This window comes from Zonotrichia leucophrys, chromosome 4 (genome assembly GCF_028769735.1).
Source record: "Zonotrichia leucophrys gambelii isolate GWCS_2022_RI chromosome 4, RI_Zleu_2.0, whole genome shotgun sequence".
NCBI lineage: Eukaryota > Metazoa > Chordata > Aves > Passeriformes > Passerellidae > Zonotrichia > Zonotrichia leucophrys.
The window spans coordinates 33,338,298-33,364,037 of NC_088173.1; the positions used below are offsets into that span (position 1 = coordinate 33,338,298).

The following is a 25,740-nucleotide window of genomic DNA, read 5'->3' on the forward strand; positions in this document are numbered from 1 at the left end:
AAATGTAATCTGCCTTTAAAATCTTCATGTGCAGGAAGGGACAGATATTTTCCAGAGAATAATCAATCTTATTGGGAGTTTTCTGAAAAAGTCGAATTGCTGTAGAAGTCACAGTGAAAGATACTACTTTTAGTCCTCCCACATTCATCTAATGCAGCTCTCCTTCATCAATCCTGGACCATTTTAATGCTGGCCTACTTCAGATGACAGGCTTAGACTGCAACTTATCTTATGAATTTCTGTTTATTCTCGTTTCTTTCCAAGCGCTTCAAGCTAAACAGAAGACAGGAAAAAATAATGCATCATCTTGATAATGCAAAAATATTATGCATAATTATGACAGACTTAAATACCAGGGTAAAACCCAACATAGAGGACAAAATGTGAAACTATAGAATTAAAATACATATTTTTACTAAAAAAAATATTTTCCCTCATTAGTGTTCAGTGTAAAAGTTTCTTCATGTCAAAAATCACAAGACAGGAGTACAGGCAAGAAGGAGGAATGAAAACACAGGAAAAATGGGCAAAACAGGGAAATTCAGGATCACAGCCTGGTAAGATCTTGATATTTTACAATTCTGGATTAAATTTGAAGAATTCAAAATGCATAAGCTCTTTTTCCAGACATCTTGTTCTCAGGGATTTGTCAATTGTTTGCCTGAAGAAAAACTGCAGTGAGCTGAGCTTCTGTGTAAGGAGTTTTCCAGCTAATTTAGAGAACCATGAAAAATATGTTAATTGTGACTGCTTTGTTCAGGAACTGTAATGCCATCAAAATTAAAAGCAAGAATCTCAACTGTGCTTGGAAAAGGAAGGTGAAGAATAATAGGGTGGGTTATCTGGGGACAGATTTTGATTCTGCTTTTTCCTACAAAAATTCTGTCCACATTCAGTGAATTACTGGCCTTTGGTAAAAAAGCACAAAGGACTTGGGAGCTGGCTGCAGTTTAGCCTTTAGCCTGTTAGAACAGTCACATCAATTATGCTGTGCATCTGCAATTTCCATAAATAAAGAGGTGCAGATGCCTGTTGCAAACAGTTTAGATCAATGCATGTCTTCTGTATTCTTTGTGAAGGGGACATTAATAGAGAGTGCATGTGAGGGAAGTAGTTTGTATTAACAAAGAGGAAAAGGTATTTTATATTTCCACTTTTTTATTGCCACTAGAAACAAAACCTGAAGTTTGACCGAGCTCTGTGATCTTTGTAAAACTCTGCAAAGCAGAACTCTTCAAAGGCAGAATCTTTCAGACCATTAGCTATTGCCATTGTTCTGTTAAAAACTTTCCTGATAATATAAAATCTCACCTGTTTCAACTGGAAATATTCAATTCAGTATAGGACAAAAAAAAATTTTACAGTCAATGAAGCCCATACCTATTTCTACCAGCTGTGAAGTAAATGCAGCTTGGAAGTTGTCGGGAAATTTCTCATCATGAATTTTTCTTCCCTTATTTTCATTTTTTTCATCTATCCTTTTCCATTCTTCCTTGAACTTTGGTTATATTCATCCATAACATTTAAGCTGGCACGCCATAACCTGAGCTTGTAATATTCCATTTTGTGCTGAAGTTAACACCCACTGACCACAGCAGGCATGACAAATTATTCCACAGGAGAATACAACTCCTTGAATTAGTAATGCCTCCCAAATAAGCTTGAAAATCAGTGGCTGAACTTGCTATCCTTGCACATATTGGCAGATTGCAAGGGTTTCAGAGTGGAGAAGGAACTGATCGTGAGGCAGGGCTGGCAGCCAGACCTTACAAGGTTTGGAGAAGTTTGAGAGCCAGCTATAGTTTTTACTCACCACACCACCTGCTCCTCCTGTAGCACTTGGTTTGTATTAAAATATAGTGATTTAAAGCCCAAAAATCATATGTAAAAAGAGACATTCAGATATTTTGCTTCACACATCAAACATTTCTTCAGGTCTTTACTCCCTAACAAGACAGAACTGCATCTATGTATTATTACTATACTGTGAAAAACTCCAAATATATTAGGAACAGTTCTTTGAGTTCATTTGAAGTAGTAGGATTGGAAAGAACCCAAATTTTTTTTTATTTACCAAACTAATTATATAAGTTTCCATCAGATCCCAAAGATAAAGTTTTCTTATTTTATAATAAAGCTATTCATAAGCTACTATTTTACTATAATACAATTGTAAAAGTCATGTGTAGACTTTTTAAATGGTTATATCTTTTGAAATTGTTAAATGTCTCTTTATATTTGTTAAGTCTTTCATCTTGTTACATCCAGATATTAAGATGAAAGAAAAACTGGGATTGAAGGTTCGGCTTGGTCTTTAAGTTTGCAATAAATTTTTTTGGTCATCTTTCTAAAAACCTGCCCAATGTTCTAAGACTCATGTCAGCAAACAGAAATCTTGGAAGCTACACAGTAAACTCTGGTTTACTGAGATTTTCATCTCTTGGATGAAATTTTTTTGAATTTGCTGATTTGAAACTGTGTTATAGTAGTAGCTATATAGTAGCTACCACTTAACCTCCACTACACAGAAATAATTTAATTGGCTTTTTTTTCACAGGCACATAAGAGAAATATATGTTGCCTTTCTAGCATAATGATTTCGAATAGCATTACCTTCACCTAATGCACCAATATCATTAAGGTTTCTATATCTCCTAATGAAGTTTTCAGTGCCCTTCTTCCTGTTCTCGGCTCTGCCTCACTTCTGTGTACACTTTCTCTCCACATAATTTTTTTTCTGAAATTTGTAGTGTTTAACACTTTGTGCTCCTTTCCTTTCAATGTGCTCTACCTGTGCATTCCAGATACTTCAGCATGGGCAGCTGGAGGCTTGAAACACACACCACTCAGCCTGACTGCCCCTCTTACACCTCACATTTCCCCTTATGCATCACAGAGATGCTGTACAGGAGCCAGCCATGCTCCTCTCCAGTGGGATTGGGTGGCCTGCAGCAGGCACTGTCTCCCATCTCATTTTGTGCTCCAGCCATCAGCACACAGTCACAGAAAAAAAGCAAGATAAGTTCTTTCCAAGTTCTCAACCTCTGAAATACCTAATCCATTGTGATATAGTGCCACCTTCTTCCCCTTTTACCCATCTTGTCCATTTGACTTTCAGTATCTCCAATTGCTCCTACTAGATTTCAGAAACAACATGAAGATCAACTCTGTATTTCTGAGTCTAACTGCTCTTGTTTACTATTCAGATTTCTCCTGCTAGTCTATAGGCAATTAAAGAATGTGTTCACTTTGTCCTTTGGTGCTCTGATTAATTTTTTCACCCCTTAATGTCTCATTTCTGAACTAAACAATCACTGCCTCTTGCCATTTGTTGTTGTTAGTGTAATGATCCCCTGACTAATCTCATTACGTTTTCTCCCTGGAAGATTGTTTTCTTTCAGCTGGGTGGGAAGCACTGCTCTCACTGCACTCCCAGAAGGGAAGCAATGATGCACAAAAGAAGCTCCCCTCATTTATTTCTCCCCTTTATGTGACAGGCAGAAAATCCAAAACCATCATTCCTCTCCTTCAGGCTTATTTCAAATCACTGCTAGGTATCTGAAATCTGTGAAGGAGTTTGAGAAGCTGCATCTTATACATGCTAAAGATCCTTCCCAGCAGCTCTGGAGGCCAGCTAACCTGAGGGTGTGCGCACAGCCTTGTGGAGGCAGATGGAGGCTTCCCCCAGCCCTCCATCAAGGAGGCCAGGCATGAGCCAGCTCCAGTCTGAGAGAGAGATGGCCATGCTACCTTGTCACCCTCTGTCACCCTCTATTACCAGCAATCATCTCCAAGCTACATCTCATATCTTGAAAACTCCCTCTGAAAATCCTCCATTTGCCACTGCTGTGTGTCTGTTTGGATGTGCCTTTGGCACTTGACTCACACACTAAGGCTCATTGCTCAGCTCTGTTTTCTCATTAATAGGGAAAGATTACTCATGCTGAGATTTCCAATGCTGGGACTAATCAAGGACCTGTGGCAGTGCCACAGAAACCCTCATCAAGTTACAGCCCAGGGAACCCATCTCATAAATCTGGTCAGAGGGCCTTGACATACAACCTGATGGACAAATATCCAAAAGGTTGGTGAAATGCCTGCTCACAAAATATTTTGCTTAAAATACAGATTTTTCAGTCATATTCCTTGAAAATATCCTCTCTGAAGCTAGAAATTCCTCTAGCATCAAGGAAAGGGTCAGTGCTACCCAGTGCAAAGCATTTCAGCCCACTACAGCATTGCTCTGTACTGGATTAGTAACCCACTGTGTTTGTGTGTTTAAGTCTCTGCTGTGTCTATTACCAAACTATTTTTCTATCTGTCTTCAAATACCAGCCTGCCCAACTTGCTGTGTCTACTGTAACAGCTCCATTCCAGTAACAGAGGACTAGTCATTTGGCCACTGGGCTCCCTTGGAAAATCCTGCCAAGATACAGCAGGAACTGTCAGACATCCTTGAGTAAAATTTTGTTAGAAAATGAATCTGTTTGCAGCAGCCTGTCAGATGCACCACTTCACTACACTACTACTCTTTTCTCCCTGGGTCTAATTTATATACCACAGTAGTTAGAGGCACCACGAAGATGAAAAATAATTTATGACAATAGCACTCCTGAGGGCAAACCAAGGAGGGCATCCAGAGACAACATACCTTTAGGTAAGTGGGAGCTGCAACTATAAAGGTCAGCTTTAACTCTGTCTTAATCCCCAGGTATTGATCACAGTCCTTTTATAATGCTCACCATTTCCACTAAACTGTGACTAGACAGTGCAGGATTCAGCCTCAGAATAATCTAGATAGAACTGTGCTCTGCTGCTACTTTTAAAAGCTGCTGTGTCTTTAAGTTGCAAAACTTTTCCATAAGCCAAACTCTATTCCTCATAAAAAAAAATAAAAATCATCAGGTTTGCAGAGAAGAAAGCAGAGAATGAAAATGGAGGAAATTTATTTTATGGGAGAAGCAATAGCAAGTCAAACCCAAAATTGAATGGACTTTCTAAAAGGCTATTTTAAACAGAAATTCAAGCCTCTATCAAAAAGGAGAGCAGTACAATGACAAAAGTTTTAACTTATTTTTTCTATTCAGAAATTTTTAGATAAACTCCAAACATTTAAATATATACTGAAAGTATAAAAAAGGTCTAATAACTACATTGGAGTAGAATAGTATCTAATGTGATAATAAAAAGTCTAAACTCTTTTCAGCTGAGCTGAGATTCCAATTTTCTGCATCACTAGCAATGATAATGTTACACAAACAGTGTTCAATCATTAAATTAATTCCCATTAAATCAATGTCCTTAAAGGCCAAACAGTCCTTTAATAATTACCTGATTAAAGTGATGTTAGCATAACATATTAGTTATAGTATATTTATAAATCTCTTCACAACAATAAATCTTTTCCACCCATCTTGCTGAAATGGTGGCAATAATGCAAAAGTTGGGAAGAGAAACGTGTTGTTATCACCATTTAGCAAATGGCTGGGGCTCTAGCTTCTCCTGGTGTATGTGATGCTTTAATTACAGACATTGATCAGATTTCATTCCTATTATGTAGTATTTACAGGATCAATCTTCAAGACCTATAGGAATCAATTCCTGGCTTTTAGGCCTAGACCCACAAGTTAATGACTTATTTCAGAGGTTAACAGTTTTGCACTCGTCCCTTTCTGCCTTTCTGAGGAATTAGCAAAATATAGTTTCAACTGCAAATCAAAGTTCACAAGAGATAAAAGAAATTGTTACAAACATTATTTTGCATTATTATAGTGCCAATAAATTGCATTGACTTGTGCAACATTATGAGAGAGAGGGCATGAGTAGCCTTTACAGTGCTTCTAAAAGTTCTGGAAAATATATCACAAAGTATATTTTGTTTTTCTCTTCTGCTGCCATTACAAAAGAGGAGCAATGACTGCAGCTAAAATGAAAATGGAGGCATCCACTAATATTTGCTGAAGTTACTGGGAGCCCTTAGATTAATTATTGCTGGTCTAATACTACAAGTCTAGATATTTGAAAGATACCTGTAACTGTGATCACATTGGAACTGAGGCTTGCAGTCCACCTCTCATGAATCAGTTGGCCAAAGTATACTGTATTAATGCTGCTGAAGTGCATTGGTTTATTAGAAGACTTAGCAGGGTTTCAAATTTAATTCTGGGGTTACCAAATATAGGACCATTCAATTGCATAATCATAAATAACTGTGCAACAAGCCTAGCAATTTTACTAACAGCTCTTTGCAAAAAAAAAAAAAAAAAAAAACAACAACAACAACAACAAAAAACTACCTCTGATCAGATAATTCTTTGTTCCCACTTTCAAAACATAGCCCAATACAAAATATAATTATTAATCTACACACACAGAGAAAAACACAGATTAGAGCTCAATGGGCATTTTCAAGAAACACAGGGAGCCTCTGGGGATGCTCTTCAGGAGTGCTGTGATGAGATTTGTGCTTTTAAGATGGCTCTTGATTGCATGCCTGTGTAAAGGTGCTATTTGCAGCCACTGGGAAGGCATCAAAGTGATATATGCTTGCTATTATTTTAGAGGATGTTGGCACTGAATCTTAACAAATAACCTTGCACACTGGCAACGTTTAGATCAGATTTCAAGAGATGCTGAGACCAAATCTCTCAATTACTAATGGCTGGATCCAAATGCTGTGAAGCCTCAAGCAATCAGCCACAATTATCATCTCTGGTGCATATTCATAAGTGGCTGAGGAGATGATGTGTGTGTTACTGTCACGTACAGTTTGCTTAGTGGGGTCTTTCTGCACACTGCTGACAGGGTTGTACATAACACCTTCAGGGACAGCAGAGGGAACTGTGCACAATGGACTGAAAACAGACCATCTGTATGTAAAATTAACATTAAGCTAAACAATGCCATTAACGAGGTATTAAAGCGTGGCTTTAGCGAAGAGCCTGTCAGAGAGGGCGTTATGAGTATGAGGGAGGGAGTCCCCTTTGGCTGAAACTGAGCAACTGTGAACCAAGCAAAGCACAAAACAATGCAGTGTGACCATAAGGACAAACACTTGTTCCAGTAAGGCCCTCACATCTTTTGATAAGTAGTTTTCCCCAAAATCTTTCTACCTCTATATGATTCTGTGACTCAAGATTTTAGGGGGTGAAGGGAATTTAAAAAAGGATTACAAACTACAAACTATGGTTTTGCTTGAATTTTTAAAGAATTATGATCTGTTATAAATCTGTTCTTCCAAGTTTTCCAAGCATCCATCAGAACAGAGTGACCCCTGACTACTTCAGAGAAAAGTGAATCACAGGCATCTCAGATCCTTAGTTCAGTTTTCCTGTCACTATTTCTAGTTATCCTTTAATTTTCAGAATGCTTCTCTGCAATGAACTCCTAACCTTATAGAATTCAATCATCACCAGTGTAGGAGCTCTAATTATGTTCCTAAATAACACATTTTAAAATTTAGACTAAAATTCCACTTCAGGTACTTCCTGCAATGTTGTTATCAAAGTGATCTGTAAAACTCAAATGACCTAATGTAGCATTATGACAGTGAACAGAGGACAGAATGATGAAACCCTCATCCTTTTTAGTTTCACAGAGAAAAATGCTATAAAATGTCATTTATTGATGAAAATCACTAATATGAATGCTTATGCTTGAAAATGGAATAACCTGGTTTTCACAGCAAATCAGCTATCACCCTGCTTAAGATCACAACTCAGGTTTTTCAGAAGTGAGAAGTGACTTCAAAGGTGACTTTACAGGATAGTGAGGATTTTCCTCTTTGGAGATACAGAAATAAAAGAAGCCATTGTAAGTACGAAGTACATGCTTATGGCTAAATATGTTCCATTAGCAAGTACATCTGGGCATGAACAACGAACACCCCACTCAACAGATTTATTATCACTGCTCCTTCACAGCCTGTTTGCAGGTGACTTTCTTTCCCCATTCATCCCTACCCTGACTCTGTCCTAGTGTGGGGCTTCAGTCAAAGCCACCCATGTTCCTTCATCTTCCCTTTGCCTGGTATAGCACATTTTTAACCCAGCCCCATCTCACTAACTTCCAAAACACTGAAAAGGTGAAGTCCTACTTTAAGATCTCTCCCTCCACTACTGACAATGGAAGGATAAAACTTAAGCAGCAGGAGATTCCTACAACAGAATGCTGCTATAATGAAGGTAATCCCCTTAATTTGCATGCTGGGAAGTTGACTGGATTAAAAAAAATGCAAACAAACCCCCCCACAGCCCTCATTCTACCATAAATGCTGAGACTCATCCTTCAGGGAAAGGAACAGGTTAGTTAAAAAAATAATTTGATAGCATTTTTTGTTTCCTTTCTCTATTAATTTTGGTCTACTCCTTTTATAAACACTTCAGTATTACAAGAGGTCTGAGGAAAAAACCCTCAGCTGCTGAAGAAGGGAGACTTTCTGCCAGCAGCTTGAAAACCTCTGCTACTCCTGTCTTTACAGCTTTCAGGCAATTTTCCTGGCACCTACCCACCAGTTGATGTTGTGAAGTGGCTCTGCATGGGTGGATGCAGCTATGGCACAGCTGTTGCAGAGGAGGGACTCCTCACAGGGCAGAAAAGCAACAAAAACTACCGTGGGTTCCCCCTAAAACCCCATGTTTGTCTGGAGCCTTGGGTGGCCTCAGCTGAAAAAGGCTGAGCAGTCTGAGGGTGAAACTGCTGGCATCTCAAGTAGAGGGGGAGTAAGGCTAAAACTCATTTCTCACTTCCTCCCTACCTTAAACAGCTGAAGTTGTCAATTTAACTGTAAACTCATGTGCAGGAAGATCAAATAGCAGGACCAGTAAGACTTGCCTCTTCAGCTTCTAAATATCTTTGAAGATAAAAGATGTTACATTGTTCTTCCACACAAGAAACATTCAGTTCCTGACTAAATGGTTCTTCCTTGTTTCCTCAATTAAATGTATATTATACACAGGTGAACCCTGAAAAGTCAAAATTGGTTACCTAATCTGAATCTAACTTATTCCTTATTTACCCAGTTACAGTATATAGTAATATCAGAAATTACAACTAAAGAAACTGTTCTGAGCAAAATATTCACCTTAGGATGTTTTAGAAAGAACCCAGAATGATGGGCAGATGCCATGACATCCAATACTATTTTCCTTTGCCTCACTTGGTCTTTGTCGGGGTTTACACTACAGCCAGATAGACATTACCTTTTCACAGTCAATCAGAGCTAGTCCTAGGCAATTAAGGTGGTTTTTGGGCTTCCACACTGCCATTCATTCTCCATCTCCTCCCAGATGGAATACCAGACACAAAATCTCTAAACAGACTGTCTCATGCACCCAGTGCTATTACTCAAGCAACCACGTGCAGAGAAGATGTAGAAATGCATTATTTAAGATGCCTCTGAGAACTGCCTGAATCTTAACTTCAAATTAGAGAAAATCCAAGCATATCCCCTGGTAGTTTCACACTAGTGATATCACACTGCTGCAAACAAATGCCCACAGTACTGAACATTTTACTTGGAGCATGGTTATTCCACGGAGCTACAGTCTCAAAAAGAGACAATAAAATAAACCTCTGAAAGGACATAAAGCTACATCCAAGGCTTATAAAGTGTACTTCCCACACAACAACAACTCTCAGGGCACACTGTCAGTTCCAGTGACCACTTGTGGTTTCCAAATACTTTTGAGACACAGGACACAACTGCCAAATTATTCATTTTTGGATCTGTCAAGAGGGCTGGCCAAACCACTGAGACATGCAAAAGGAGTTTGGGTAGCTCAGGGCTGCAGTCCCCATTTCAGAGAGGTGACTTTATGAAGGTAAATACACTTACTGATGCACTAGCCCAGATTTAATCAAAATGACATGAGAATTTGGTGGAGGTCATACTTTAAGGTGGAACTATCATGCCATAAATAAATCTGTTGGTGCATGTAGTTTGTTTTCCAACATGTTCAGTATCTGACTTTTCATTTCCCCAGCTCAGTGCTGTGCATTTTAGACTCAGCAAGTCTGTTTCCCTTGCTACATGAATATGTCAAGACTGGCATTAGCTTCAAGAGCAATTAAAATTGTTAATTCATGAGACTGGCATTTAAGTTTTGCCTTCTATCAGAAGGTATAAAACATGTTTTTATGAAGGAAGATGGGTAACATATCCATTTTAAAACTAAGGGCTGATAGCAAAGATATTAAATAATGTTTCTGTGGTCAGCCAGCAGATCAGGTGCAGAAACCAAATTAGGAACTAGGTACCAGTCCTAAAGTCTTTACTTTTTATTGCATCTTTTATTGTATTTCTAAACATACCCCCTCCCCCCCACAATAAATCAGGTTTCACCACTAAATATCATATGTGAAGATATAATTAATTTCTAACAGAATTTTTCCAGAATGATTCTAGACTCTTCCTCTGAATATTAAATATTTGATTATTGTACAGTTAATTAAGAGAAAATGTCACTAAGAAAGGATGTTGCTACAGCATAAGGGTTTCCTGCTGATAGGGACATGCCAAGAGTGAGATAAGCAAGACGGAGTAATTTATTAAGCAACAGCAGACTCCAGGCAGTGCATTTCAGGAGGATTATATCACACCTTGGGTGGTAATACAAGGAAGAAGACTGAGAATTCTGAGCAGCTTTAACCATCTGAGAAGTATTATAATGACTTTGAAGTGCTGAAGCTTGGAGGCTGTTTTATTGCTCCTATGAAATGTAATTTACACAAGGCAAACAGTGAGATTTGCTCATTTGCCAGGTACTATCAGCATAATTGGCCATTACTGACACCACTGATGACCAATCAAAACCTCCAGTTGTGACCAGCATTTTAAACAAATATAAGGGGATAAAAAAATGGCCCACCAGTGGTGCTTTAACATCATTCATTTCATAACTTTTCTAGGTTAAGCAAGTGGATTAAGATCTCTGAAGAAAATTATATTTTTGCAGCTAATACTTCAAGCATTCATTATCCTATGGTCAAATTCTATTTATAAAACTATAATGAATGTTTGTTTTGTTGCAATCACTAAGAAGTGATTAAATCTTGAATGATTCAGCCATTTAAAAGATATTTTCTATTATAGCCAAACGAATCCAAACAAACCCAAACAAAACAGAGCCTTGCATCTTTACCTGCATAATCTAAAATTCTGCCAGGCCAATCAAGAAATATCTTCTCTTACAGAAAAATTCAAAGTGAAATGAGCAGAGTGTGATAAGATAGAGACTAAGTCTTTTATGGTGTCTTTTATATCAAATACCAAACATTGTAGTTTTCTCTGACTTCATTATTTTTTCAACATTTTGTTGAAATCTTTTATACTAAATTAGCTCCTCACTGTATTCTGAAGCAAAATTTGAGAGGCTGCCTTCAAAACAAAACCCCCAAAAAGATTCTTCTGCAAGTCCTTGGTAAAAAATTATGCAGCATTTCACCTGTCTCAAAAACTGATCTATTATACAAAAAGGGTTGGCAGCAACTCTAGATCTTGAACTCGTGTTTCTTAAATCATTGATTTTCTCCAGTACTGGTGAGAGCAGAGTGCTCCCTAGGGCGTTTTGTAACAAGAGCCCCTAATAGGAAGCTAATAGAAAACCTTCAGGAGATTAAACTAGGTTCTCAGCAAGTATAAAAGTCATCAGACTGTTGCAGCAACTTGATTCAGCTGACCTCAATGAAGGTTTTATTAACGTATTTAGAACCCCCAAATTTCTTCTCTGAGAGCTCATATGGCAGGTTCCCTTTACCAGCAAATTCTAACAAGGGCAAAATTTGAGGGAGTAGCAACAATACCATGGCTAAAGAGCAGGTTCTATGGAGTAGCACAAAAGCTGAGCAAAGTCTACAAAATATATCATTATTCATGCATTACTCAGACTCTTGTCCCTTTCTTGTCCCTTGTCCCAAAGCAGGGCTGCCTAGTGCCAGATTTCTGTCCAGTTGTTAAAGATAATATTCAAAATAAGCAAAATGAGGAGCTTTAGCTATTTAGTTTTCTATGATGAGCAAAAGGAAAAGAACAAATTCAGAAGCCATGAAACCAAATTTCAACACAACTGCAATCTTCCACAGTCTGAATCTATGAATCTGCTTCAGCTTTAGATGAATAGACAACTCAGAGACAACAGATATTATCTTAACTACTCATGCCTGAATTTTGACTTCAGAGTCAGAAGCATTTGCTTTTAGTATAACCCACAGCAGCATGACTGAGATCACCTAAAAGTCTCTTAGTGGTCACAGTATATTGCAAATTCAGTGGGTATATTGGATAGGAAGCCAAAGCACTTCAGTGCACTGCCTGCCTTTTTTTAATGTATTTTTATAATGAAGGGCTTGAGCACAGAACAAAAAAATCCCTTTGCATTTTATACACATTTATATTAATTGAGTTATATTGCAGCTTTATCCTCATATACCTTAAAAAAAAAGTAAACTATTTTGACTGATCTTAATAATGAGTGAACATCAAATAAAAATGGAAACTTAAAAGTATATCTCCATATTACCAGTCTCAAAATGGTGCCTAGAGTGGTCACTGAAATATGGAGTTAAGAAAGTGAAAGCCAAGTTCAAGTGATAAATTTAAGTGATACAAGGAGCAGTCACATTAAGTTTCAGTTTAGCTTTAAGGAAGCAACTAAAAAGACTTAAATTTTGTAACTGATTGTGACAGTAATTATAGACCTGCCTTGAAAACCATTGGATTGATCTCTGTTGACTTTTGTCTATAGACAATGACACAGTACTTTTTTCTTTGGTGCTTCAAAAATTGCAAAAGGCTAAAACTTGTTAATAGCATTTGGAAAAGGGACACAGTGAACACAAGCTACTTGCTAAAATTGGTCAAGATTTTACTATTCCAGAAGGAATGAGCTTTGTTTCAATCATAATAGATTGAGTTTTGTTAAAGAATGAGTTGTATTTTTGCAGCAGAGGGCTCTCTTCAGAGCCATGGCAGGTCTGAAGCCACTCTGCATGCTTGCAAATTTTTCCTCTGTCCAGAGAAAAGAAAGAAGATGATGGCACAAATAACTTGTTAGCCCCCAAAAAAGCATCCAAAACTATCAAAGCACAAGCAATCTTTGGTTCAAGCTGCTTTGTTTCTGTCAGCACAGGGCATAAAAGCATCTTTGGCTCTATGTTTTGATAAGAGAAGTGAGTACCTTGTCATGCTTTAAATTGCTGCTGAAAGATTTAAGTGAACTTGACAGTATTTGAAATGCCCCATGCTGCTACACTTAAGATTTGCCAATCAGAATTAATAGCAACAGATTTATTATTCCAAAAGAAATAAAAGCTGTAGTTTTTCTGTTGAATGAAGAACTGATGAACAGAAACAGAGGCAAAATCACCACAATAGCCAGTTACTCTGTCAACGAAAATTATTTTCATATGTCTGTATTGACAAGGATTAGTAAACAATAATGCTTCAGCTAATATAGTTTTTGTTATATTCAAATTGAATGTGAAATACAGGCTGGCATTATAAATGGATCTCTTTCTCTTCTGCACTGAATTTCTGAGTTCTTCTGAGTCTTTATGTTTATATCAGTCAGTAAGTGTATTTTGGTTTAAATAAGTAATAATAAGTAGATGTATTTTGGTATAAATTCTTTTCAATATGTTTCATTTTTCCTTCTATATAATTCACAAGAGTTCTGCTTGTTGTTTGAAGGAGAGCAAAACTATAGATACATGTCTGTAGCTTTCCCTCACTCAGTAGGAGCCAACTGAATATTTTACTTTATTCTAGAGAATTCTATAGAGTTGTGTTGAAAATCCACATAGTAGATGGTAAGGTGTCCCTCGCTCCCTGTAACTAATTCCTCCCACCTTCCCAGTTTTGTGAATTTCTTTTTCTGACATTGCACAGCAGTTTTGGTGCCTCCAGATGCTTTGTACCACCAGCAGGTTTTACTGAGTTGCACCTCATGTGCAACACCTCTTACCACAGGGGGAGTGGATGCTGATCTGCTTAAAGAAATTCCTTTTCTTTTATTTTTTTTCCCCCTATTGAATTCTGGTATTGTTGCAACCTGGTCCCCTTATTTTTATCTAATTTCTTCCTCAATTTCATGCTGAATTCAAGGTTTCTCTCTAAGCCCTCCTTAAGCACTCATTTTCACTGATCGGTCAAAAAAATCCTTTTTAAGCTAACTGAGCATCTATCCAAGGGCTCCCTTGTCCTACTCTGGACAGAAAAGTTAGGAAATTTCACATAATACAGACTTCCTTGGATAAACAGGAGGTAAACAACTCAGGGGACAATTGTTCAAACTGAGGTGTGTTAAACCAGTTGTGCCTCCTCTGAACCTTAGCTGGGCAGTCTCCTAGAAAGCTTTTTGGGGCTCCTGTTGGGAGTACAGCAGGGATGCTCTGGTTGATAAACCTGTGTGGAATCAGGCTCACATTCATGCAGTAAAGAAACTAATTCTCAAGTTCTAACCTAACAGGAAGACTGATGTAATGAGTCTCATTCTGTAACAGACCAACTGCTCCCTCACAGCTGGATTTGCTAAACACACTGGGGATATTTTGGACAGAAAGAGAGCTTTATAAACCCACCCATATACATTCCAAAAACTTCCATAGGTCTCAGCTACTCTGAAGTCTTAGGTTTTATTTATTAAAAAAAAAAAATCACACAACCCCTGAAACTATCTCTTCAGCTCTCCTCAGCTGACCATCACTGCTCAATGCAAATGATAATTTTAGAAGTAATGCCTCTATGCTTATGTGTTTAAAATTACCTCTCTTGTGGAAAGTCTCAGCTTAAGCTTTTCTTCTTTTTTTGGATCGTGACATTATTTTAGCTTTCTTTCATTCTAGGAGCTTCATTCTTGATTTACATGGATACCTTTAGCTTTTATGGCTATCATGTGACTGTTTTGAAAAAAATAATGTAATGGCAAATCACATTGCCATTTTTACATAAATATGACACCTTTACCTACAGTGTTCCATCCACATTCAGGTTAAAATACAAAGAACTGTCTGCAAGTTTGGGGCTGTAGTGGCCATGGCTCTCTGTAGAGCAGATGCTCTGTGAAATTAAAACAGGTGTACCTGCAGCGCCAGCAGTGACTGAGGAACAATTACACAGATCAGCAAGAAGTCATTCATTCTGTTTTGGTTTTGAGCCTAAATCCCCTTTTTCTCTTTTATTAAGGTGTGTTTTCTTATTGCACTTTGCTCTACAACCTCAGCTTGTAGACCAGAATCCCAAGCAGTATATACCCAGCCAAGATCTGCAGTCTCTGATGTCTTCAGGATGCATGGTTAAAACCATGCCAGAAGAGGAACATTGTGGAGGACTTGGGAATATAAGCAGAATTGGGGAATAGCCTAGGCTACACCAGATGCTAGATGGGATTGAGAAAGAAATCAGGAAGGCCAGAGAAGCGTTAATCTAAGTATTAGATAGGAAAATTGAAATAAATCAGAAGAGGGAGGAAAGTTAGATTGTTTAGCACTGCTGACTAGTCTAAACTTAGTTCAAACCCCAAATCCAGGAATTCTCTGTCTGACTGGGTAAGAACATAGCACTTGTTAATGTTGAATAGTTCTCCAGCAACTGATGAGCAATATTTATTTTTTAACTCTGAGAAAAATCACCTTTCTGTAATAACAAAACAACAAATCACAATCTAGCATGCAGTGCTCTGAAATTCTCAGGGTTCCACACAGGGCAGCTAAATATCTAGGAAATCTTTTAGCGCAAGGCTTTCCAGTGCTCCCAGTTCCTTGTGGGCTGTGGGAGGGAGGCAGGGGAGAGGAAGGTCTCTACAGCAATCGGCAGGAGAGGTGGGTTTTCTCTCAGAGGCAGAGCCTCCCTCTGTCTCTTACCTTGCTGCACGAAGGATCCATAGACAAACCACATGGAGTTGTAGAGAGTTGTGGAGGTCATGGATCCCATCTGAAGGCGCGGGGGGTTGAGCCAGTTCAAGAGGTAGACCAGGAGCCCCACCAAGAGCACCGTGCCAGCAATGCAGGCCCACAGGGAGAGGTCGAAGGGGGCCAGGCAGGCAAACATGTCCACTGTCTTCTCTGCCTTGCGCAGCAGCACGCCCACCGAGTAGTCCATGTAGCGCGTCGTGAAGTCCACCACGTTCTCCCTGTCGGGGGTGATGGTGAGGGCGGAGATCCCGATGTCAGCTCTCTGAGGTGAGGAGGAAAACACAACATGGATAAGCAGGAGCTGCACAAAAAAGATCTTTGCTCCTCTGTGATTTATAGCAGCTAAGCTTAGGGAGAATCAGATGCCAAGACCGAGGTCTTCAGCCTCATACATGTGAGCACAGAGAGGTGACTGAGGCTAGATCAACCATGTGTCTTGGTTTCTGCAAGCAAACCTCACTTGTTGGACTCTGGCACATCAGCTCTCCTTGTTGCTATTTTCCAAGAAACCAAAATGCTACAAACACAGGTAATACCTGGAGGAAATCTATGTTTGGTCGTTTTTGTCAACCTGGCTTATTAAAGGCATCACTGCCACTGTGGCAAAAGTCAGATTTCTTGCAGATCCAATTGTAGGAAATTAGTTGCCTGATAGAGCCAAATTTATAAAATATTTTCATGATTTGATGATCATGACAAAGGGCTACTACCCTAGGAGCACCTGAAATTCCATAAAACATCCATTTTATCTACAGAGTCTAAAGTGCAGAAGGGCAGATCCTGCATGCAGTTCCTTTACGATTAATTCCTCTGTATCCTACTGACAAGCAATTCCTCCATCTACGCCAATCTGTCCTGCAGCTAGCCTGGACTTGCATTGTGCCATTTCTTTTCTTTTTTTTTTTTTTTTTGTAATTTAAAGAACACATTTCACATGAAAAGAGGATGAGTAACATTTCTTGATCTAATCATTGTATTTCACAGTATGTATGAGGTCTCCAGGGACACCAGGCACAAGTACAGCAGGTGCTACTGTACTTTTTACAGGTACAATTAGAGCTTCACTGAAAACAAGAAAGGTTATTTAAAGCAGGCATATGAATACCATTTTTAAAAGCTCAAATACTGAGCAATAAGACTGTGAATTCTAGATGTTTTAGTATGACAAAAGAGTACTTAAAATATTTAAACTTGTACTACCTTGATTTAATCAATTTTTGTTCTGCCTAAAGAAGTGTGTGATCCTTTGGAAGGGGGTGACGAGAGCACAAAAAATTGAAAGTACTCAGTCAAATTTTATTAACTCTCTTGAATTTCTTTCTTCTTGCCCAAAGAAGGCAGAGATTCCTAGTTCCTTAGATATACGATTTGAAATATTGAGTGGGAAGGTATGGCAGCTGAAACTGACTAGAAAATGTTGTAAATCAGCTGGGCTCTTTTAATATGATGTGCAAAGCACTGTGCAGCCCATGGCACAAACACACTCCTAATCACACTGCTCTTAAGACTTCAGCTTAAATGATGTTACTTTTTATTGATTGTTGACTGGCTTGAGAAAGTGGCAGAGCCCAGCTGGAAGCCTGATGACTTGGACAAAAAAAGGGTTTGAAAATATTGATTTTCTTAAAAGCTATGAATTAGAGCTTCAGCTTTAATTTGTGTGTTAAGTTCTCTGGAGTCATAAGTGAAGTTGTGCTGATGAGCACAGCTGAAGGCATGGCTTCATGAATTCACTTCAGGTCCCTTCCTAACAATTTTGTGAGTGATGATTCAACTGCCCATGGGCAGCAGAAAATTCAGTCAGCAATTAGAATTATCCATGGAAATGTTCAGGTTATCCGAATCTCCCTATCCCCTCACTACAAACCTTCTGCTCAATGAGTGACTCAAGTGATTCATAGCACCTGCTGACAGTCAAGCCCTTGCTCCAATGAGCAAGATGCAAACCAGCCAGCATTTGAATTGTTTTCTACTACTATGAACATAAATATGCTTTTAAAACAATTTACAAATACACAAGTCCGATAGTTGTCAAACGGGAAATTATGATTGCATTTAATGAATAGCATAGATGTGTGCCTTTCCCCCTGAATGTGTATCAAAAGGCAAAATAGGATTTCAGGGGTGGAAAAATAAAACCTCCTAGACTCAGCTGCTGCTTATTAGGTTAGCTGGGTTACTAAATATCAGTATATTACTAAAATACTTCCCCTTCATACTAGATCATTGAGCTTCTCATTCAAGTTGCAATCTGTAACATAATTAAAGATTCTCTACTGAAAAGCAACATACATCAGTGAAGATACTTTAACCAAAGAAGAGTTGACGGTATGACTAACAGAATTCTTTTCTGCTTTTCTCCCCCTTTTTACAGCAAAACACATTTTTTCCCCCATTAAATACATTGAAGAGAATTAAGCAAAAAAATGAGACACCATGGTATCTGTGGAAATACTCCTCCTAATCTGCATCTCTGGGAAGCAGTCCCTCCACATTCCCCAGAATTATGGTTCCACCTCAGTTATCAACCAATTATGACAGTGGAACAACATTGTGCTAATGGAAATGTTGCATTTCCTTTGTTCTACTGCAGCAACAACTGTGATGTAATTATGTCTTGCTACTTTATGTGCTGCATATATAATTAAGGCTTTGAGGTGACCTAATTGCAGCCTTCCAGTACCTGAAGGGAACCTACAAGAAAGATGGAGAGAGATCTTTTTCAATGGCCTGGAGTCACAGGAGGGGGGGGGAAGATGTCTTCAAACTGAAAGGTTGTAGGTTTAGATCAGATATTAGAAAGAAATTCTTTACTGTGAAGGTGGTGAGACACTGAAACAGGTTGCCCAGAGAAGCTGTGGATGCCCCATCCAGGGAAGTGTTCAAGGAAGGGCTCTGAGCAACCTGATCTAGTGAAAGATGCCCTGCCCATGGCAGTGGGGTGGAATGAGATGATCTTTAAGCTATTCTGGGATTCCATATGTCTTTATTTCTTGAGAGATAGTAAAATGAAAAACAGAAAGGAGAGAGATAAATCCTGACTTCTTTAGCACTCTGGTGTTTAGCTGTTTCCAAAAAAAAAAAAAAGAAAAAAAGCTGCACTGAAATATGTAAACTCATATCCTTACTAAATTGGATCATAAACACCAGTTTCCCAGAAAACCACACTTTTAGCACAAAACCAAGCTTAAGCTTCACTTGATACTTCATTTACTGATAGTGAGCATCCTTGATTACATATAGATTCTGTCATCTTGTTTCAAAATTGGAAGATGAAAAAAATTAAAAGCTTGTCATTAACATGTCAGATTGGATCAGAGAAGACATCAGTTTGAAGAAGTAAAGGTTCACTTAGTGCTTTTGAGACAGAAAGGCAAATGCACGCAATTATGTCAATATTTAGATATAAAGCTGCCAAGCTGAATTATAAACATGTATAGCTCTCCACTCACTAAGTTTTTGCAGTGCCAAAATCAAAAAACCATCATATGTCTTACACGTTTCTCATGAATGAAACTCTGACTCCTGAAACATATTGAAAAAACAGCAGAGGGCATTATTTTGCTCTGTGACCTGCATAGAAATTTATATTTATCTTCCTTAGCAGCGGTTCTCCTGAGGCCATTGTAGAGCAACATAACCAGAATGAGAAAATCCAAACAAAATCACCTAAAGGGTCTGATAGCACTGCTACTGGTGTCACAGAACCAGCTTATCAGCAAAGCCTAGAAATCCCTGAAATGTCCCTAAGCTACTGCTGTAACAAGCACATCTCATACACATGGAAAGCAATCTTTCTGTGGCTCATCATCAAGAACAGGGAAAATAAATTCATCTATTTTAAACAGGTCCTGTGAGTGCCTTCACTTTATCCATTTTCAATGTTAAATCAAGTTTCAAAAAGTGCTAGAAGTGATAAAACGCAGTCCCACGTTATGCAGTTATTAATATGGACATGCAAAAACCAATCAGAGAAACATTTTTATTCAAGCTAACACACATAGATCCAAATAATTCACTTTTTACTCAGCTGTTATTTTTTCTAGTCTCACTTTGTCCTTCCTGTATGGTTTCTCCCTTACACTACCCCTTTAAGAAGGTGCAATAGAAAAAGAACCTCATAAGAGGCTTCCACTTGATTTGCATTTTCTCTTAGAAACGATTAAGCATGTATTTTTCCTTTCCTGATGGACCTAAGTGGAATCAGGCTGCTTTCCCTAGGCTATTTACTTCCTCATGGCTCCTCACTGGAAAAAAATGCTCACAATCAAGGTAGCATGGCAAGATGTGAATAGCAATGGTTGATGGATGTGAGTATCACCAGAAAGCCCAGAGTCATTCTGGAAAGCCGAGTGTGCTCTCCCAGAAGGGGCATTAGCCACTTCTCTTGCCCGTCACACAGGCTCATCCCTCGGGCCATCCGGATAGAGGGCAACAAAAGGAATCACTGTGAGAAGACAGATAATTAACAGTAAGAGAAAGATTTGTGGCAAAGCACTGCTCCCTTGAGATGGTTTTAGCCTCTCCATAGAGGGCTGCTGCTCTCTGAACTAATCCTGTTTGTGAGATGTAGCTCTACAAGATGCAGTGAGAGCCCTGGTCACTTGACAGGAGAGGGCAAGAGCACTCTCAAAGACCATTTATTCTCTGAAGACCACTTGGTTCAGGTGTTTAGCAAACAGACACCTGTGTATAGCAGGGGTAGATTCAGAGTATTTTGACTAGAAAAGGTGCATGGATCATCTGTGTCCCTAACATAAGTCTCGACAATCAAAGGAGGGGAGGCTTACATTTGTTTCCAAATTCAGATTAAAGATCACTTACTATGTTCTGCTGATTCCAGCTCCTATTTTAGCAGCCAACAGAAACCTGGTCTGCAAAGCTGGAACAGAGTGAGCTAGGCACAATGTCATGTCTCTGAAGCCAGCTGCTGGCCCAGGGCATGTACTTGGCACAGCTGGGCTCCTGCCCTGCCATCCAGCTCCAGCAGCGCTGCTGCAAACAAGATCAGCCTGGGACTGCTCTCCCTGATACCAGGACCTGCACCAGAGACTGCTGCATGCTGAAGATGGTTAATGCAAGCAGTGAATATTGATCTTGAGCACAGAACTCATGTGGTTGCTACAGCAACTGCTATTTCACATGGCACATCTTCTTGAGTGGCCAAAGACACCTTTTCCTCAATGAGATGATCTCTAAATCTACCTGGAAGGGGGCTGCAATGAGGTGGGGATTGATCTCCCCAGCAACAAGAAATAGGACAAAAGGAAATGGCCTCAAGTTGTGCCAGGAGATGTTAGAAAAACTTCATTCCCTGGAAAGGTGGCCAAGCATTGGAACAGGCAGCCCAGAGAAGTGGTGGAGTCACCCTCCCTGGAGATACTGAAAGGACAAGAAGATGTGACACTTTGGGACCTGATTTAGTGATTGACTTGGCAGTGCTGGATAGCAGTTGGACTTGATGATCTTAAAGGTCTCTTCCAAGCTAAATGGCTGTATGATTCTGTGCACTCAAAAAGAGAAGGCAGCTATTTTCCATTACCTTTGAGTGAGACTTGTCTCTTGCAGAACTCGTTCCTGGCTGACACACTAACAGGCAAAGAGTACTCCCACTGTTTCTGGAATTCCTCCACTTGTTGGCCAGACTATCATGTACAACTTGGTTGGGAAAACAAGGAAATGCTGTGTCTCAAGCAGGTTAGGCCTTTAATTTAAAACTATTCTCTGCTCCTGTACTTCCCTAATGAAGTTGCCAAGTGGATGGAAATGTGAGTTCTGGGGGCAGAACAGAGCTCACAGTAAATAAGAACGCAGCCTTCCAAGAACAGCTTGCACTTGGTCAGGGGTAGATAGACACTGGCTGCTCGCCCTGAGGTTCTTTTGCCTTAAGAGGGTCAGAGAAAAGGAGAGGAGGACACAGTGAACCTTTACTGCTAATTAATTATGTAAGGGTAAGGAAGATGAAAAATTATACACTGCCACAGTATAGGGAAAACATTGGCTTTGAATTCCAAACGCAGCTCCATTAACCCTTTATACACTGCAGATGTGCAGAAAGATTTCATATCCGTGAAGACTCATTTACAGCAAAATCATAGCAGGCTGGTAAATCTGTTGCACTTGAGACATGGATTTACAGATCTGGGTGGTCACCACCTTCAGTGGGCTATTCCTCTGAATCCCTGCCTGCCAAGGGAACAAGAAAGCCCTATGTGTTTTTCCTTGGAGCCATTTGGGTTGTTAGGAGTTCTGCCTCAGCAATCATACACTGCAAGGACATTCCAGGCCCACTTCCATTTCCAGACCATCTAGAATTAAGTCCCCTCCAGTCTGTGTTATGCAGTGGTCTGATGAGCACTGTAGAGAAAAGGGTGTAGCATAATATCAGTTTTAGAGGCAGAAAGAAATGTAAAAATAAATCAATGGGCCATTGTGTTATGTCTCAAAATCAGATGACAGATTTTTAGCTGTCAAGGTTTAGAAGGTGATGGAAAATCTACTTTTCTGGCTGTGTCTAGCTTTCCAATTGTGAATACACAGTTCCAGCCTCCAGCTTCATAAGGACATAGGGAGAGAGCAAAATAAGTTTATTGTTACAGTGTAGGTGTATGAAAGGTGACATGGGCACAGAATGAGTAGCTGGGTTTTTTCATTCCAACAGGTTTCCTGCTGCTCAGGAAGGCAGAATAGGTTAAACCTATCAGTAATTTTTAACCCATGGAGGATAAGATTTTCTTTTTTTTCCCAAAAATATTATGTTCTCTTCCTTTATTGAAAGACATAAGTCCTGTACCTTACCACAGCTCTCCTTGCTGTTAGCTGTGCTTATGAATTAAATTCCACCTGCACGTTTGGAAAAACACTTCTATAGCCAATGTCTAAGTTATTTACACGAATATCTACTGCAGTTCTTCAAGGAAGCACAACAAATGTAGGACTCTACAGCTGTAAAAGCTACCCCCACATGTTAATTAAGAGCAAATAAAATACGTATATTCACAGTGCAAATGAGGCACCAGCAAAATGAAGTCTGTCTAGTCTTTTCTCTCTCAATGGGAGAAACTCCAAACAGATAAGATGCAAGGAGTGGGCAAAAAGAAAGAAGAAAAACATTGCATATGCATTAGGTTCAATTTATTTATAATATTGAACAATTAATGTCAAATTAAGTAGACTAAATGGTTTATTAATTACAGAATAGATAATAATATATAACTCTTGATCCATACATCTGCATAATGTGCTGTTGTTATATATCAATAAAACATTTTCTGTTGATTATATTCTTCATGTATTCATCACACCAACATTTTTCTAAGTGCTATACATTATTTATGTAATGTATCACTAATTACTGCAACACCAATTTTTCCTCTTTTGAACGGCCTCTTCAACTCATTTGTGTCAGGACTTGCCAAACTAATTAGGATGCTGTGCATCCCATTATTTGACTATGTTTAGATTTTACTTTGGTTGAAAAAAAAAGAGATTGCCCTGCTTCTTAAACAGCTACTAACAAGTTGAATTTCCAGCTTTTAAGTGCTATCCAATCCACACCATCCAAGTGCTGGCAAAGTGCAAGAAACAAAGTGCTATCAACTACCTGTAAAAAAGGTTACTGGCTGATGCAAACAGAATATAACACATATTTCTTAACTTCATCACATATTATGACTGAGTAAATGATTAGTGACCTTACCTTGAACACCAGTTCTCCTATCAGGCCATTCCATGACCCATCATCCTGAGGACTCCCATACTTGTGATCCGGTGCTACATAAATTTCATATTTAAAGCCGAGGTAAGTGGCCAAGGCTTCCAATACGTCTATTGAGAAGCCCTGATACTTCTTTGGTTTTCCCAGGACATTTTCAGACACCATGACAAAGGGCTCTTCCTAAACAAAAAAAAACAAAACCAAAAAAACAAAGGAGGAATCTGTTAATAAAGCGATTACATGTCATGTTTGGTTGCTGGGTCTTTTTTTAAATTAAAGAAGGAACTATTAAAATATTATTTATACAAAACTTTCCTAAAATACCTTGTTAGCAGTGCCCCCTACATTCTACAATATGCTATTTTGTTTTGGATTTCCTTCAATAGAGAAATTTTATTTTCAATTATATATTGCAGAAGTAGATTTTCTGCTGTAACATTTCAACTGAATGCTTTTTAGCAATGCCTGCTGACCACACTTATGGTCAGCAGTCCAGACATACACTCCATGTCTGTCCGTAAATAAGGAGGATTCTACAGCACTGCCATTTTCCACTAGCTGGGCAAATGCTGTAGCTAATGCAGCCACAAATTCATGTTGTAAGGAAAGAAAAGCATGGTAAATTGAAACATGTGTTGCTCTTGTCCTTCTACTGTAACCTGAATATAGGCCAGTTAAACTTCAACAGTTCAATCCAAAGAAGCTCTATTTGATTAGTTTAGGGACAATCAATTGTAGGAATTATGGCTGTCTATGAGAATGATTGGTGAATACTCATCTAAAAGATAATTGTCATAAAGGATCAAAAAAGATACCAAAAGCTGATACTGAAAGGTCAGATTTCCAACAACATGCTTTTCTTACTTTTCCAAAGACTTATAATAGTTTTCTCTATTTTGTTATTAAATTGCCCCTGCTCTGTTAGTCTTCCTGTTGCACAATTAATTTCTAGACATTCCCCTGCACTTTTTTTCCCAAAAGGATAAAAAAACCCAGATCATATTTATAAAGACAAAAAATAAATATTTCCCATAGATGGATTTCAATTAGGCGTGTTCTTTATTTTCTCTGAAAACATCTGTCTGATCTAAGTACAGCAAAATATTAACCCATCCCCTAAAGCATTAAGGTGCTGTAACTCATAGGTAGTTTTTAAAATACATTACATGTTTTTCTTTTAATTCATTACACAGTGCTGTAATTTTGTATAAGGTTAACAGAAACATCTATTCTAAGGTGCAAAAAAGTGAGTTCTGACTTGTCATAGCTTGGCCAGGACAAGCCCATGAAACTACTCCCTGACCACTTTGTTCTGGTCTGCAAAACTGACAAGTAAGACAGAAGAAAACAGAATTGATTTGTTCCAGTATTTGTGGCCCAAACTTTAATTCTACATACAGTGGAATTGTTGTTGGCATTTAAAATATTTCTTTATTATTCTACTACTTATACCCCTAAATTACTTTTAAGCCACAGTATTTTTACCATTTTTTTCTCACTAATCCTATACCTCACTAATATTTTAGCTTGCTGGAAGGTCCTTCTATATGACCAGGTGTCACTGAATTGCAGGCAGGATGTTTTTGAAATAAGAAAGCATCTTTTGTAAATGCTTGAGCAAATACTCTCAAGGACAGCCACATGCTGACGATGCTGCCAAAGAATAAAGGATGCAACCAGACTGCTCTGGCAGGATGTTCTCTTCTGACTCCAGTAAATCCAGGAAAAAACCCAACCCCAAACCCAAATCAAATAGAAAAAAAAAAAAATGAACCACACAATCCCACCCCTGATTAAAAAAAAAAAAGTCAAGGGTGAACTGCCTCAGGTTGTGTCAAGTTATTATTTGTAGTTGTCATATAGAATTTCTTTCTTCCATATTATACAAGACCAGTGAAACGGACTAAAAATGGAGGAGAGAAAGTGAAATGAATTTTTAACATAATTTTCAAGTGCCCACATACCAAGGACATTGAAGAAATTGAGTCTAAGTTGATGAAAGCCTCTCTGAAATGAGAGCACAAATGTGAATTCAGGTTTGCTGATCACCTGAATGATAGATTCCATAATATGGACTGAAAAATACAGGGAAGAAATGTTTCTGCAACAAATAA

The 25,740-nt window shown here is 38.6% G+C and overlaps 1 protein-coding gene across 8 annotated transcripts in view; it reads right to left on the reverse strand.

Moving 5' to 3' along the window:
* Positions 1–25,740, reverse strand: part of GRID2 (glutamate ionotropic receptor delta type subunit 2) — a 677,007-nt gene that overhangs the window by 106,236 nt on the left and 545,031 nt on the right. For all 8 annotated transcript variants that reach the window (XR_010439884.1, XM_064711069.1, XM_064711071.1 and 5 more), the window contains 2 exons: positions 23,609–23,806; positions 15,859–16,171 (listed from right to left, as the gene is read on the reverse strand). Coding sequence is in view for 7 of the 8 variants with exons in the window: in XM_064711069.1 (XP_064567139.1) it covers positions 15,859–16,171; positions 23,609–23,806 (511 nt within the window). In the remaining variant the exon portion in view is untranslated. The remainder of the gene's footprint in view (positions 1–15,858; positions 16,172–23,608; positions 23,807–25,740) is intronic.